Source organism: Lonchura striata, chromosome 1 (genome assembly GCF_046129695.1).
Source record: "Lonchura striata isolate bLonStr1 chromosome 1, bLonStr1.mat, whole genome shotgun sequence".
In the NCBI taxonomy this organism is placed as follows: Eukaryota; Metazoa; Chordata; class Aves; order Passeriformes; family Estrildidae; genus Lonchura; species Lonchura striata.
Genome location: NC_134603.1, coordinates 30,781,765 through 30,796,285, shown reverse-complemented (window position 1 = coordinate 30,796,285; position 14,521 = coordinate 30,781,765). Strand labels below are relative to the sequence as shown.

Sequence of the window (14,521 nt, the reverse complement as noted above, 5' to 3'; positions counted from 1 at the left end):
TGGGCAATGTATTTATTGTGACATAGTTTTCAGGAAGCCTAAGGAGAGGAGTGGGTCAGGACTCAGGTTCTCTTGTCAGCTCATCCAGTGACTGCTGTCCCTTGGGAAAATGGCTGAAGGTGGATTTCACAGATGCAAAAAGCCTTTGGTTTCTCACTGACATTAACCTTGAAAAAGTTAGACTAGTCCATATCACTAAGTGCATAGCTGAAAATTTGGTCTAATAATATCCAGGTCTCAGAGGTATTGTGACTTCTGTTTGTAAAGTAACAGGAACTCCCTGAAGAATGTAGTTCCCAAATGAAGAAGGATTCCTGTGTATACCTCTACTGTGCATTACATTATATGAAATTCACTGTAAAACAGCAGTTCAAACATCCATTCAAAACAATGTCAGTAAAAACACAATCAAGTCTTGTACTTATATGTTAATACAACATAAATTCAGTTAGAAAACAGGCTTCCTAAGACAAACTGGCTCTGCTTGTCCTGTCTTCTTAGATGGAAATGTACTTGGAAATCTCAGTGATCCAGCTCCTTAAGTATTTACTTCTGTATCCATAAATTATTCCTTCATTTGTATAGGTGTGGTTGCAAATCCACCACCTCATTCCCAACTAAAGTGTTAAAAATATTAGAAAGAAGAGACCTCTTAACTGAAGGTCTAGAGTTCCTTGTGCTTAGAGCTGGAGAGTAAATACATACTTGGGAAACTTCTTTTCTTTTCCTTGGTTTTCTACTAATTATAGCTCTGACAGATCATGTAATTTTGGCCCACTGGAAGGAAAATGCAGTAGAAATTCAACTTTCAAAGACCCTTTTAGGAAAATGGTAAAATATGGAAACATCTGCCCCTCCATATTGACCAGCATTAGCTTTTTTCTCAAGTTCTTCCTGATTCCCTCTATGCTGATAATGACGCAACTTTGAAATCTTTCCTCATCAGGTGCTGGGGAGTTGTCCCAATGTTTCTGAGAGGGGAAAAACCTCAATGTTTCCCAGAGAAAAGATTGTAAAACATAATCTTCATAATTGAAATTGTCATCATTGCTTACACTAATATGCTCTGTCCATAACTGAACCGTCTGACAAAAAAAGTAAATACTATTTATAGCAATTTTTTTTTTCTTCTGGGACATTTACTGTTCTCTACATAAGTTCTTTTAAAAGACCTTCCCTACCAAGTAAACTCAAAATCATTAGTCCTATAAGAGGATGCTATTAATGCCATGCTTAAATCACAAATTTACTAAACCCAGGTGGGTTTTTTTTAAATGTCTAGATTTTTTCAAGAGGCAATTTATGTATGTGTATATATATATATATACGTATATATATATATGTATATATATGTATATATATACATATATATATATACGTATATATATATATATATATTCTTATGCATCCAATGTTAGAGGAACAAAAGATATTTCTACTCATAGCTCGTAATGAATGTAGCTTTCATTATTTATTTACAATTCAAAAATCTCTTCTGTGGATAATCTTTTTACTTCTGTATGAAGGAAGTCCTATCCTTCTGTTAGAGATGAGGAGCTGCAGCACAATCTGTACTGATTTACCCAAGATTCTTTAGACAGAATCTGGCAGTGAAGGAGCTTGAACTTAAACTTGCTAAGTCTTAATAGGACAATCCTATATTTCTGATATGAATTTGTTTTAAAGATCAAAGTAAAATAAAAACATGAAATGTTGAGCAAGTTGATATTCATATCAACTTAGCTAAACTGAATACTACCAGATTAAAAGTACATCCTTCAAAGATTTCTGTCTATAATTTGAAAGCGTAACTCAACAGATAAAGCAATCTGATGATGATACATAAGAAATTGAAGTCAAGAAAGAGAAAAAAATCTAATTTTAAATAGAAATAAATTGTTACTTCCCTTCTGAAATAAACTTCATTTTCTTTCAAAGATCACGGAATGTCCACCATTTGTGTAAAAAAAATACAGGTGAAGAAAAGTGGGAATGCCCTCAGGAAAAGACTGACTGGTGACCGTATCTCAACATGATCTCTGTCTTTGGAGGATACCCTAGGAGAATTCCTCTGATAAATCAAATTATCCTGGCAAAGTCAGCAAAACCTTCTTTGTGGTGATACTGAGACAAATTAAATATTGAATGCATGTAGTTCTATAGCAGCCCCTTGTTGTGGATTATTTTGAGTTGATTCTCCACCAAGATGCTCTGGATTATTATTTCTCAGAAATCATAATCAAGGACTGAATAAAGATCTTGATTCTGACAGTCATCCAGATATGGTGGATCTTTTGAATTATAATTTCAAACTGTTGTATACTATTAAATAGTGGGACTTCTTCTGTAATAATACCATATTCTTGGTTTTCAAAGGTTCCTGTACCAGATGTCATGATGCCCAATAGTATGCTATTGCCAGCAGCTGCTTCAGAGAAATCTGAACGTGACACACCTGCAACCATTACAGCTGAGGGATCTGGGAAGTATCCAGGTATGCAAGAAAAAGCCCAGACATGTAAAAGCTAGGTATTGGTAAGTTAGAAATAAAACTATTGTTACTTAGTAAAGGGAGTCTTTTTCTGGCTTACTTATAGCCACAGAGATTAAAAAAAAAATAGCAAGGAGTCTGAATTTGGCTGAGCTAGTAGAAAGTACATGTATGCCAGACTCCTTGCTTTTGGTGGAGGTAAAATCAAACAGCAGTGCCATGCCACAAAGAGGGCAAGATCCTCCTTGTTTAACTAGCAAATAAGACCCAATCCCAAAAGACAGTGGCGCTTTCACCATCAATCAGGAATGTTGGGTAAGTGATTTTGTCTTCATTTCCAGTAGCAGGTTTCTGATCCTGGACACTTACTGTATTATGCACTGGGAAATTTTCCTAGTTGTCACAGCACGCTCCTTCCTCTCTTCTCTGACTACTATCATACTCTTTCTAATCATCTGTCCTACCTGTTGTCCCCATTTTTCTACTCTTTCCCTCTTTCCTATTCTTTATTTCCTTTTTTTGTTTCATGCTGCTATTGTACCAATCAGCTCCTACCTTCTGGTGAAGAAAAGCCCTATGCCACTACTCGGCCAGATGCCACTGCCAATCTGATCATTGTGTATGGGTTTTATTCCTTTTTTTTTAAACTCCTGTTTGTCCTGCCCACTTTATTTTCTGGGACAAGGACAGGTTGTTACATTTTGCTAAGCTGACACATGGCATACCAGGTGCCTTTCTTGATTTCTGATGAAAAAATAAATTAAAATGAATACTGTGTGCTTTCTCTTCTAGTTGTGTAAAAGACACTTCACTTTCTCTAACTAGGTGAAAGTCCTGTGGATGAGAAAAGTACCCCTGGGATCGATGAATCAAAAACTGGAATGGAAGTTAAGACTGAGGAACAGAAGCCACCTAAGGAATCTGCTGAAACACCAGATTGGAATAAGAGCAGCAGTAAAGATGTAAAGACCACTGACTCTGTGACAGACCAGCTAAATGAGCAGCAGAAGAAGCAACAGCTGTCTGTCTCTGACCGCCATGTCTATAAGTACCGCTGTAACCATTGTAGCTTGGCTTTTAAGACTATGCAGAAGCTTCAGATACATTCCCAGTACCATGCTATTCGGGCAGCTACCATGTGTAGCCTTTGCCAACGTAGCTTCCGTACATTCCAGGCTTTAAAAAAACACTTGGAAGCAGGCCACCCTGAACTCAATGAAGCTGAACTTCAGCAGCTGTGTGCATCTTTACCTGTCAATGGTGAACTGTGGGGAGAAAGTGAAAGTATGGCACAAGACGATCATGCACTAGAACAGGAAATAGAAAGAGATTATGAGATGGACCAGGAAGGTAAAGCAAGTCCTGTAGGAAGTGATAGTAGCTCTATTCCAGATGATATGGGCTCGGAACCAAAGCGGACCTTACCTTTTAGAAAAGGGCCAAATTTTACTATGGAAAAATTTCTAGATCCATCTCGCCCATACAAGTGTACAGTGTGTAAAGAGTCTTTCACTCAAAAGAACATTCTCTTGGTCCACTATAACTCAGTATCCCATCTGCATAAACTCAAAAAAGTTTTGCAGGAAGCATCAAGTCCTGTCCCTCAAGAAACCAACAGCAGCACTGACAACAAACCCTACAAGTGCAGCATTTGCAATGTTGCATATAGCCAAAGTTCTACATTGGAAATCCATATGAGATCTGTGCTTCATCAGACAAAGGCAAGGGCTGCAAAACTAGAACCAAGTGGTAATATGAGTGGTGGTAATAGTGTTGCAGGGAATGTGAATAGCCCCAGCCAAGGAATGCTAGAATCTGTGAGCTTACCAGCAGTTAACAGCAAAGAAACACATTTAGATGCCAAAGAATTAAATAAAAAGCAAGCTTCTGAATTAATTTCTGCTCAACCTACGCATCACCCACCCCAGTCACCAGCACAACTGCAAATGCAACTACAGCATGAACTGCAACAACAAGCTGCATTCTTTCAACCGCAATTTCTAAATCCAGCTTTTTTGCCTCACTTTCCAATGACACCAGAAGCACTGCTCCAATTTCAACAGCCTCAGTTCCTTTTCCCATTCTATATACCTGGGACAGAATTTAGCTTGACCCCAGATCTGGGTCTGCCTGGTTCTGCCACGTTTGGTATGCCTGGGATGGCTGGTATGACAGGATCACTGCTTGAAGATTTGAAGCAGCAGATACAAACTCAGCACCATGTTGGCCAAACCCAGCTACAGATACTGCAGCAACAGGCACAACAGTATCAGTCCACCCAACCCCAACTTCAGTCCCAAAAGCAGCAGCAGCAAAGTAGTAAGCTGATGAAAGCAGAGCAAAATACCTTAGTAAGTACAGACTGCCAGCTGATAAAGGATATGTCATCATATAAGGAGTCAGAAGAAGTTTCTGAAAAACATGAGAAGCCAAAGCAAGAATTTACTAATGAGAATGAAGGACTAAAAGAAAACAAAGATATGAAGAAGCCAAAATCCTCAGAACCATCCATCCCACCACCCAGAATAGCTTCTGGAGCAAGGGGAAATGCAGCCAAAGCTTTGCTAGAGAACTTTGGGTTTGAGTTAGTTATCCAATACAATGAGAACAGACAGAAAGTGCAGAAAAAAAGCAAGACTGGGGATGGTGAAAACACAGACAAACTGGAGTGTGGAACCTGCAGTAAGCTTTTTTCCAACATTCTTATTTTGAAGAGTCATCAAGAACATGTGCATGGACATTTTTTTCCATATGGAGCATTAGAAAAATTTGCCCGACAGTACAGGGAGGCATATGACAAACTTTATCCAATTTCTCCATCTTCTCCAGAAACGCCACCGCCTCCGCCACCACCTCCACCGCCACCTCCTCCTCCTCCTCCTCCAACTCCTTCTCAGCCTTCTTCAGCTGGACCTGGAAAAATTCAAAACACAGCTCCCACACCTTTGCAGGCCCCACCACCTACACCTCCACCACCACCGCCTCCACCACCACCTCCACCTCCTCCACCACCACCACCATCAGCCCCACCTCAAGTCCAGCTTCCCGTTTCACTTGATCTCCCACTTTTTCCTCCAATTATGATGCAGCCAGTGCAACACCCTGCACTGCCTCCTCAGCTTGCCCTCCAACTGCCACCAATGGATACTTTATCTGCTGATCTTACCCAGCTTTGCCAGCAGCAGCTGGGGTTAGATCCCAATTTCCTGCGGCACTCTCAGTTCAAGCGTCCACGTACAAGAATCACAGATGACCAATTAAAAATCTTGCGGGCTTATTTTGATATTAACAATTCTCCAAGTGAAGAGCAGATTCAAGAAATGGCTGAGAAATCTGGTCTTTCCCAGAAGGTTATCAAGCACTGGTTTCGAAATACGCTGTTTAAAGAACGACAGAGAAATAAGGATTCACCATATAATTTCAGCAATCCTCCTATAACAGTGTTGGAAGATATCAGAATAGATCCCCAACCTTCAGCTGTAGAGCCCTACAAGTCTGATGCCTCTTTCAGCAAGAGGTCATCCAGGACTCGGTTTACTGACTACCAGCTTCGTGTCCTCCAAGACTTCTTTGATACAAATGCTTATCCAAAGGATGATGAAATAGAACAGCTTTCAACTGTACTTAACTTACCTACTCGAGTTATTGTCGTATGGTTCCAAAATGCACGACAAAAAGCTCGCAAAAGTTACGAGAATCAAGCTGAAACTAAAGACAATGAGAAAAGGGAACTGACAAATGAGCGTTACATCCGAACCAGTAACATGCAGTATCAGTGCAAAAAGTGCAGTGTGGTTTTTCCCAGGATCTTTGATTTAATTACACACCAGAAGAAGCAGTGTTATAAAGACGAAGATGATGATGCTCAAGATGAAAGCCAAACTGAAGACTCTATGGATGCCTCTGATCAAACAGTATATAAGAACTGTACAGTTTCTGGCCAAAATGACTCATCAAAAAGCTTGACAGTCACAGCAGCAAGCTCTGGCTCTGGTTCTAGTACTCCTTTGATTCCATCACCCAAACCTGAACCTGAGAAGGCTTCTCCTAAACCAGAGTCCACAGAAAAGCCAAAACAAAATGAAACCGCTTCTAAGCAAACAGATACAACTTCCCAAAGCATCAAACCAGTACAGTCTACTCCAGTAACATCTTCTGACCCTCAGCCCTCAGCCTCCCAACCACCGCAACAAAAGCAATCCCAGATTGTAGGGAGACCTCCTTCTGCATCACAAAACACACCTGTTCCTTCCAGCCCTTTGCCAATTTCAATGACTTCTCTACAGAACAGTCTACCTCCTCAGTTATTACAGTATCAGTGTGATCAGTGTACAGTTGCCTTTCCAACTCTAGAACTTTGGCAAGAGCACCAGCACATGCATTTCCTAGCAGCTCAAAACCAATTTCTTCACTCACAGTTTTTAGAAAGACCAATGGATATGCCCTACATGATATTTGACCCAAATAATCCTTTGATGACTGGACAGTTACTTAACAGTTCTCTTGCTCAGATGCCACCACAAACTGGTTCATCGCATACAGCACACCCTGCTACAGTTTCTGGTTCCCTGAAACGGAAACTAGATGATAAAGAAGACAATAACTGTAGTGAGAAGGAGGGAGGAAACAGTGGAGAAGATCAACATCGTGATAAGCGTTTAAGAACTACAATTACTCCAGAGCAGCTGGAAATACTCTACGAAAAGTACCTGCTAGATTCCAATCCCACCAGAAAGATGCTAGATCATATTGCACGTGAAGTGGGACTGAAAAAGAGAGTTGTACAAGTCTGGTTTCAGAACACAAGAGCTCGGGAAAGAAAGGGACAGTTCCGTGCAGTTGGTCCAGCCCAGTCCCACAAAAGATGTCCTTTTTGTCGAGCTCTGTTTAAAGCAAAATCTGCTTTAGAAAGTCACATTCGCTCTCGACATTGGAATGAAGGAAAACAGGCTGGCTATAGTTTGCCGCCAAGTCCTTTGATATCAAATGAAGATGGAGGAGAAAGTCCACAAAAATACATATTTTTTGATTACCCATCACTGTCATTAACAAAAACTGAATTATCAAGTGAAAATGAATTAGCCTCCACTGTATCGACCCCTGTTAGCAAAACTGCAGAAATGTCACCGAAGAATCTTTTAAGTCCTTCTTCTTTTAAAGCAGAGTCTAGTGAGGATATAGAAAATTTGAATGCCCCTCCTGCTGACTCTGGATATGATCAAAACAAGACTGACTTTGATGAAACTTCATCAATTAATACAGCAATTAGTGATGCCACAACAGGGGATGAGGGAAACAATGAAATGGAAAGCACAACTGGCAGTTCAGGGGATGCAAAACCTGCATCACCCCCCAAAGAACCAAAACCGCTTGTGAACGACACACTACCAAAAGCAGCAACTACACCTACAAATGAGAATACAGATGATAAATTTATCTTTTCCCTAACAAGCCCTTCAATACACTTCAGTGAAAAAGATGGCGACCATGACCAAAGTTACTACATTACTGATGACCCTGATGATAATGCCGACCGCAGTGAAACTTCAAGCATAGCTGATCCAAGTTCACCTAACCCATTTGGAGCTAGCAATCCCTTTAAATCCAAAAACAGTGATCGGCCAGGCCACAAACGTTTCCGAACACAAATGAGTAACCTTCAGCTTAAAGTTCTCAAGGCTTGCTTTAGTGACTACCGGACTCCAACCATGCAAGAATGTGAAATGCTAGGGAATGAGATTGGTCTGCCCAAGCGTGTGGTTCAGGTTTGGTTTCAGAATGCCCGGGCTAAAGAAAAGAAATTCAAAATTAACATAGGGAAGCCATTCATGATAAATCAGACTGGACCTGATGGGACAAAGCCAGAATGTTCTCTATGTGGCGTGAAATATTCTGCACGTTTGTCCATAAGAGATCATATCTTTTCCAAACAGCATATTACAAAAGTGAGAGAAACTGTGGGAAGTCAGCTAGACCGGGAGAAAGATTATTTAGCTCCTACAACGGTTAGACAGCTGATGGCACAGCAAGAGTTGGATCGCATAAAGAAGGCTACTGATGTGCTAGGATTAACAGTACAGCAGCCAGGCATGATGGACAGCAGTTCTCTTCATGGTATCAGTTTGCCAGCAGCTTATCCAGGACTCCCTGGCCTTCCTCCTGTTCTTCTGCCTGGAATGAATGGTCCATCCTCCTTACCTGGATTTCCACAAAGTTCAAACAGTAAGTCTATAAGGGGATGATTTTATTAATCTGATCATCTTGCACAGTCACCATCCCCTTCTAAGACAAAGGATATCATGCATTCATATCATGCTTGTTAGACTTGTGTGAATAGCTAATAAGTACTTCTATGGGGTATACTGAATGCATTTCTCTAATGATGATGTAGCCTGGATGATACATCTGACTTTTCCAATAGAAAAAAAAAAAGAAAAAAAAAAAAGATAAATGGTTTTAGCCAATACTAGGTTTTTCTAACAAAAGCAATAAAAATATATAATTGTTATACTTATTTGCTTGTTTTGAATGATACTCCTTTAGTCACAACATGGGTTAGAATTTTGTATGTAATTTTTTGTATGCAAATATTTAATGTAATATCTCATTAAGCATAAAATAGATTCTCACATTGTCAGTTCATCAGGAAATTGGTTCATCCCTTAGATCACTCCAATCTGTTGTTTAATACAGAATAAATATTTCATATAAATGCTGCCCAGGACCCTCTATTATATTTCTGACTAAGGCAGTTTCAATTGTAATCCAAATTCCAGTTTATAAAGTCATTACAGACATGTACCTCTTCATCTGGGCTTGTACTTTTAACAGAACACCTAGCTCGTTTTACTGACACTTTTGACTCTCATTGACTCTGGGTTTTTCTCATGTTGGAAAGCATTCCCTCTTTTCACTGATGTTAAGGAGCCGAGTTTTCTGCAGCTGGAATTTTTTAGTCCTCAAAGAATGAACCTAATGTGTTTCTTGAAGTAGGCTCTGGTTTTGCACTCTAGGTTCACTTGACTGCAGCCTTGCAGACTGAAGCTCTCCTTGCAGACAGTCATCTTCTAATTTTGCATATTCATATCAAATATGTGCACAGAAGAGTTAGAAAGGTAATTAAGACACCTCACCTCATGTTATCCAGTAATCCCACTTGCTGTTGATCTCTGAACTTTGTTTTAGAAAGCAACACACTTGGGCAAGTAAAATTAAGTCTTAATCACCAGTGTTATTAGACTTACTGAGACTGTAGCATTGTCTTCTCTACTACCCAGGTCTCCTTTGATTGATGATGATCATGTTATTGTTTCTCTAAGTGGTGGTCAAAGCATCTTGTTTTTCTCTTCATTGGGTCAGAGAGGCTTTCCTTCCACAATGGAGTCTCTGGCTGAGTGCCCTCTGGCTTTTGTCAAACAGTTATTGGCACAGAGATTGCATATAAAGGAAATATAAAGTTGCTGTATTTCCTTCTTAATGGCATACAGCGTCCCGATCCTAAAATGGCTGGTTGTTGTTTATTAAAATTATAGAAATGGTTTCTCTATATAACTTTGCTAAATAGCTTTGGCTAGGTTGCCCTTCAGGTAAAAAGGGCTTCAGAAAACTGAGGATTTGTCTGTCTTGCTCAAAGAATTGCTTGGATATATATTCTTTTAGTCCAATACCAGGAAGTTCCCATGCAAAGTGTGTCTGGGGAATGGTCTTGGACCCATGGACCCACCCTCTAAGCTGTTCTCAGAAGTTATTTAGGAGGAGGCTAGTTGGCCTAGGCCAAAACAGTGTCCACAACTGTTCTTTAAATTTAAATAAGGTTTTCTCTCAGTTTCTGGGAAATGTTCCCTGATACTCTTTAACTCACTGGTACTAGTGTAGCCTCAAAGTCTGTAAATTGTCCTGTTAATAATACAAAAGGCATTATTAGAGGCCAACTGTTCCATAACAATTCCATATTGAAATTTTCTAATTTCCACCAAACACCTCTTCTTTGATATCATGCACAGTGCACTGCCAATTGAGATTCATTTTTACCCTCTTTCATCTTTCATTTTCTTAAGGTTAATTAGCCCATTGTGGGCAAAGCCCACTGTGTAAACCAGCTGCTAGAATGTTGTTGTTAACTTCCTCTTCTGCCATATGCTAAACAGCCCCTACATCCCCCTTTTGTTGCCTGGAAAATACTTGCATACATAAATCTCCATTCCCTAATGATACATAATGGAGCAGTGATAGCAAGTGGAAAGAAAAAAAGTAAGAGAGATTATTTTAATCATTCATCATAGAAAAACAGCAATGTACTTAGATGTGCTCCAGTATATGCTCAACACTAGTATTTTCTGCACCTAATTAACCCATTTCTATTTTCTTCTCTACCCTGCTCTGTCTGATAGCTCACATTCATATTTGATGCTAAGAATCATTTAAGTATCTTTTTGGAAGCAAGCTTCCAAGCAAGCTTTTCCTTGGCTATGGTTCTTCTTGCAGCGTGTATATTTTCTGCGAGCAGGACAATTGCTCTGCATCATTCTTTTCATGAAGGATTTGCTGAAGCTCCCATCCAGTTCAAGTCTGCTTTTTGTGAATTCCTCTGCAAGTGTGTAATTTCTTCTCTCTAGGACCCAAACCCAAAAATGTACTTCAGAAGAAGCCTCTCTGGGATCCCTTATATTGAAGTATTTACTTGCTTTTACTGATGCTTACAGGGTTGATAACTGTTTTTCCTGTAGCAAAGCCCATTCATTGTCCTACATTTTTGTTTAAGGGACAATGTTAACATTAGTAACTCTAGTAATTAGATCCTCAAGTTGAAAGAATGTGTTTACTCAGACAAAGAACTGTTAAAATGTAATTGTAAACATAATACTTAAAATTCTCCTTTGTGCTTTGCTTTCCTAATTCTAGACAGAGAAGTAGCAGTGATTAGTTTCACTGGTTAATACAAGTTTATAAGAGATTTTATTTTCATGTTTGACAATCCAGTATTTTTTATGGATTTCCAAAATGCAGAAAACCCAGCTAAAGTCTGCAAAATACTATGCTTTTTAAAATGCAGTATTTGCTTTTACAAAAGGTTGGAAATGGAACATATGAAAATAATACTAATTCACAAAAGATGAAATGATTCAAACTACAGTTCATTTTATCTTCTTTATATAGTGCTTACAATAGATTATTACTTGTGAATATTAAATTTTGCAAAATAAGATAGCTTCATTTCTGAATAAAAGGATATATTAACTTTACATTCCATTATTTTGTTCTTAAACAAGTAGGTTTTAATGTCAGAATTATTGTGTGGTTCTGAGATTATGTGTCACAATCCTCTCACCTGTGGGATACGTTTTTCTAGATAATGTAATTTTACCATCTTATGGGTATCAAATGCTGAGCAAGGTCTGAAAATTACTGCAGTGTTTGCTCAGCATAATTCCCAATAAGGAGTTTTCTGGTGGAATTCTAATTCATACAGAATTTTAGTTCCAGCTCATCTTTGTTCTTCAAGCTTCTTCTTATTTTCTAGGTGACTGTAGATAGAAGAGTTCACCTGCTGTTTTCAGCTGTTCTTAAAATTCACATTCTCTTTTTCCTTAGCTTTGTGTTTTGCCTATGATCCCTTGCAGAAAGCTAGTGCTTCATCTTGCTTCTAGCTATTGATATTGGTTCTATGAACCTTTTAATGTCATCATCATTACCATAGGTTCTTTGCACATCACTTAAGCCTGGGCTGCCTTGAAGATTCACAGCAGCTTTTTCCAAGAATGCACACATCACTGGGTAATATGTACTTAGTGGGTTTTGAAATCTTATCAAGAGAGAAATTTGATTCAGCAGCAATGGCTTTCATTAGTGCATTGAATTCTGTTCTCTGTTTGCTTTTGGCCCATTGGTAGCAGTTTCATTTTTATATTTTTAACTCTCCAATTCCTCCAACTAAAAGAGAAGTCTCTCCTCTTTGATAGTCACTTTAAAATAATTAGCAGGATTAGAATGTTTGTTCATGATTAGTGCATTTTCCACTCTATATCTCATGTCTGTAAATCAAGTACTAGTTTAATCAGGTTTTTTAATTTAGTTTTGGAAACCCTCATTCCACATTTACCTTCCAATAAAACAAGTGGATTGCACTGTTCTAAAGCAATCTGTCTGGATATTTCACTGAATATGTGTATTTCAACTAAATTCCAAAGAATATCTGGAAAATGGAGTAGATCTTGCCTGATCTAGGCATCCTCCCTGTGATTAGACTGAAGACGTCAAATTGTACAAGAGTTGAAGAGGTTGAGAATAAAATGAAATTGGAAAAAATCCTAAGTAGGTGGCAAGCCCAAATAACCATGACAAAGCTGAGGCAACAGTTCACATTAACTGTATCATGCATGTGTTTTCCATCTACACTATTTATAATTTCATATATTTTCAGCAGGCTCCGCACACAATTGCCAGTTACTTTCTGTTGGAAACAGAGGAGCAAGTAATAGCATCTTCAATGTTATTGTGCACTAATTCTAGCAATTACCCACTTTTTAATTATAGCTGTTGTGACTTGTTTCACTGTGCTATCTAATTCGCACTCACAATGCATTTTAACTCCTTAGCGTTTAAATAGGACTAATGACACAGTGACAAACATTAAATGGCCTCTTTGTTAAATCTGATAATTATTCTTTTTGAATCCTAATTGCTTGATTCTTAAGTAACGCTAAGCACCTGGATATTGATGATTTAAACATTATTCTTGTTCACTCCATTAGTGCTTCCTTGTGGCTAATACCTATCTAGCCTCCATTACAGGGCCTGCATTTATTGTTCTCTTATCCATGCACTAGTAGACTGCTCCTGACATAACTTCACTTTTACAGTTCTGTGTGCATGATGCACTTTGTGTGCTCTTTTCTCTAGAAAACTGACTTGCCTGAAAAAACGACAATGGGTGTAATGTACAGCCTCTTACAGTCAGTCGCCTTTTCTACCCTGTGCCATCATTTAATTTTCTGACTGACTATACATCTCACAGAAGTTGCTTTTTAATAGACTGTTACCAGCCACTGCACTATATCTGGTACTTGAAACAGAAAAGATTTCTTCCATTAAATTATGAGGCATACTTCTTGTGTGTATGCACCCTCCAGACCGAACCAGTCCATCCTTAGGTTGCTTTCTCTCATGAGATGGAGGACGTCATGCCTGCATGCTTCAAGTAAACCAAGAACAGCAATGTTCCTCTGTTAAAGTACTTTAGTGCTATTATGCTTATTTCCCAGCAAAGACTGCATTGACCTGATTGTTGTGGTAAAGAAAAACTCAACTCTGAAAAATGAAAATGTAAGCTGTGTGGTGTCCCAGTAATGAATAGCATTGACCTGATTGCTGTTAGTTTTTTGAATGGTCATTTCCTGTTGATATTTACTTACCTAAACATCTATCTTTATTATTATTGCATTTCCCCCCAGCAATTTGGATAAAGATTCCTTTTTATTTGAGATCTAATTACTTGTAGTGAGCACCATAATTACCAGGTTTCTTAGGTGAAGGATGTGTGGGTTATATCATCCCAGAGGCATGATAAAAATTAGTTAAAATGAACAACAAAGTAGAGATCTCTTAAAGTATCAATTAGAGGGAAGCACTCTCACGGTGCTTAATGCTTCTTTTCTAATAATCTACTACTGAGCCTACAGAAGAAAATGAGCAAAAAAAAAAGGAGAGTACTATGTCTACAGGTATAAATCTGATCCTGCCAATGGAGCTGGGTTGACTTTCACTGCCTTTTGTAGGACTGTCCTATAGGCAGAGGTTCATGTTTGACACCCATGCTGGTAAAATCAGGATTACAAAGTGAGTGAGAGCTGTTGATTTTGCTGAAGATTGTACCCTATTAATTTAAAACTGTAAGACTCATAGAAATGTACTAAAAACCATTTTAAAAAGTTGTTTATTCATGCCATAAGTAATTCCAGAACATGTGGGAAATGCTGAATATTACAAGACATATTTTGCCTTGTGCATTGATGACAGTCATATTTTTGTTGT

General features: G+C 38.6%; 1 protein-coding gene across 4 annotated transcripts in view; it reads left to right on the top strand.

The window, feature by feature from the left end:
* The window catches only part of ZFHX4 (zinc finger homeobox 4), a 149,153-nt gene that overhangs the window by 130,421 nt on the left and 4,211 nt on the right, over positions 1-14,521 (top strand). For all 4 annotated transcript variants that reach the window (XM_021550550.3, XM_021550548.3, XM_021550545.3 and 1 more), the window contains exons 8-9: positions 2,377-2,494; positions 3,317-8,713. In XM_021550550.3, the coding sequence (XP_021406225.1) occupies positions 2,377-2,494; positions 3,317-8,713 (5,515 nt within the window). The remainder of the gene's footprint in view (positions 1-2,376; positions 2,495-3,316; positions 8,714-14,521) is intronic.